At 35.7% G+C, this 2,172-nt stretch overlaps 1 protein-coding gene across 1 annotated transcript; it reads right to left on the minus strand.

Moving 5' to 3' along the window:
• Positions 1 to 249: 249 nt before the first annotated feature.
• LOC120214369 (RING-H2 finger protein ATL46-like) lies at positions 250 to 1,446 on the minus strand. Its single transcript, XM_039212280.1, has one exon. The coding sequence runs from the start codon at positions 1,231 to 1,233 to the stop codon at positions 250 to 252; it is 984 nt and encodes a 327-aa protein (XP_039068211.1). The 5' UTR covers positions 1,234 to 1,446.
• Between the last annotated feature and the right edge of the window lie 726 nt (positions 1,447 to 2,172).

Raw genomic sequence — 2,172 nt, forward strand, 5'->3', positions numbered from 1 at the left:
GATAAGTAAGATTTATAATATTATTTAATAAATCAAATATATATAAAATTATAAAACATATTTATAATGTTATATTTTAAAAAAATCGATTTCTTATATTCATTTTGTTTTTGTTTTTTTCCCCTCGGCGTATTTTCCTATATGGTTAACGGTACGACTCTCCGAAGACCCTCCAAATATAACAAAAAACCATTCTAAGTACATGAATTGTATAAAATATAAATGATCATGATATATGAAGGTTGACAATTACATTTCATTTTTCACCAACCATGGTGGTAAATCGGTAGTAACAGAACAAGGCATACCATATTGTTCATCCGAGGAAGAAGCAGACAGTTTGGGTTTCTTAGACCAAAGCCATATCTTAGAAACCGAAAAGCTTTCCCCTTTACTCACATTGCTCATCTTTTTCCCTTCTTCCCACCCTTTCGATAGCTTAAAATCGCGTCGATCGTTGGAGAGAGGGACCCTAAGATCCGAATCAGCAAGCACGTACTGATACGAGCCCATCGAAAGGCACCTCCTTGCATCCAAATTGCTGCTACTTGTTTCGCCTACACACTCCCCCGGTCCATGCTCATTTAACCTCTTGAATTTGCCTAGTTTCACATTTAAAACACCTCTGTCCACTACAATTTCTTCCATTTCCATTGTTTTCGGACTGCCGTCGTCTTCCCTTATCCCATCGAATTCAAACATTGGGTTATGCATTGAGAATTCAGGGTTGAAAAGGGTGCCCCGACAAAGAGGGCAACTCGAATTGGACAACAACCAAGTGTCGATACAATTGATATGGAAAGCATGGCTACAAGTAGGAAGCAATCTCAGCTCATCTCTGTCAGAGAATTCACACAAGCAAACAGCACAATCGAAGGGCTCCTTTAAACCAACAATCTGCTTGTAGTGGAAGACAGGTAAAGCATCAATGAAGGCTTGACCCAACCCTGAATCATGGAGATGGAACAGTTGCTGCAGCTGCCCTTGGGGAGCATCATCAGAGGTGGAGATTTCAGGGTGAGATGATGAAGGTGGGTGCTTTATGAGGAATCTAACGAGCAGATGTACAACACCAGATATGAAGAACAATACTGCCAAGATTACTGTAATGAAAAGAAGTGCTGGACTGATTCTAGAACCAGATGATGATGGTGGAGGCGGCGGCGGAGGAGGAGATGGATTCTGAAAGAAACCATCTTTTTGCATGATTTGATGGTGAAGTACCCAAGACATCTTCAAATGTTTATGTTCCAAAGGTTGTTTTACAAATGAGAAAAGGCCTTAACATGGGAGGCAAGGTATCTAATCAAAGGACCAATGCCTAAATTGGTCTCTTTACTCTTCTTCAAGCTTCTGGTGGGGATTGCCAGAACATAAGCAGTAAGTTTCTCCAAAGTGCGAGGTTAAAGTATGTCAAAAAGAAAAGCTCGAGTGTTTGCCCACTTCCCAATATGAGCGCGTGTGGTTGCTTAGGTGACAGACAACTTGATGCTGTCTTATTTAATGTTTGGGTTTCGTTTGAGAGATTGGGCTAAATTGTCTAAAAAGTTTTAAAGTTTTGGGCTTTGATTGTAATTTTGAGGTGCTTAGTTAACTTTTTTTTTGTATTAAGTTTAGGTGATTATACATAATATATATTTTAGATATTTTTAATTATTTTATAATAAAATTTAATCATTCATGTTATTCGATGGTGATCAAATCTGAGATTTTTAGAAATAATAATTATTTTTAACCATTAAGATAATTTGATTTGTATAGAGACTTAGTTAATTTGAATTGTAATGTTTCCTATTGAAATTTCCTTTTGAAGTTTATTTTGATTTATTTAGATATAATAAGGGTAGCGTGGTGCGACTTTAAACCTTTTTTTTCTTTTAAAATCTTTGTTCTGCCGAAGACAATGCCAACTTTAATATTTATGGTCAATAGTTGGTGTTTATCTTTTATTTTATATATTACATATTTGATTTGTTTTTATTTTTAAATTTTTAGTAGTCTTGCTTTGATGATACATTTTTTTGTCTTCATAATATGTTTTCTTCTATCTTTTGGCACGCTTTGAGTCTTTCTTATCGGTCATTTGGCTATTCTTTTCATTTTATCTTTTTTACAGGGTTGGATTTGATAACGTCTCGACTGATCAAGATGACACTTATTTGTTACCCTAAT

Source organism: Hibiscus syriacus, unplaced genomic scaffold (assembly GCF_006381635.1).
Source record: "Hibiscus syriacus cultivar Baekdansim isolate YM2019G1 unplaced genomic scaffold, ASM638163v2 tig00110059_pilon, whole genome shotgun sequence".
Classification (NCBI taxonomy): domain Eukaryota; kingdom Viridiplantae; phylum Streptophyta; class Magnoliopsida; order Malvales; family Malvaceae; genus Hibiscus; species Hibiscus syriacus.

What these genes read in the sequence shown, in the direction of transcription:
- LOC120214369 (XM_039212280.1), bottom strand. Translation starts at nt 1,233, where the DNA reads ATGTCTTGGGTACTTCACCATCAAATCATGCAAAAAGATGGTTTCTTT.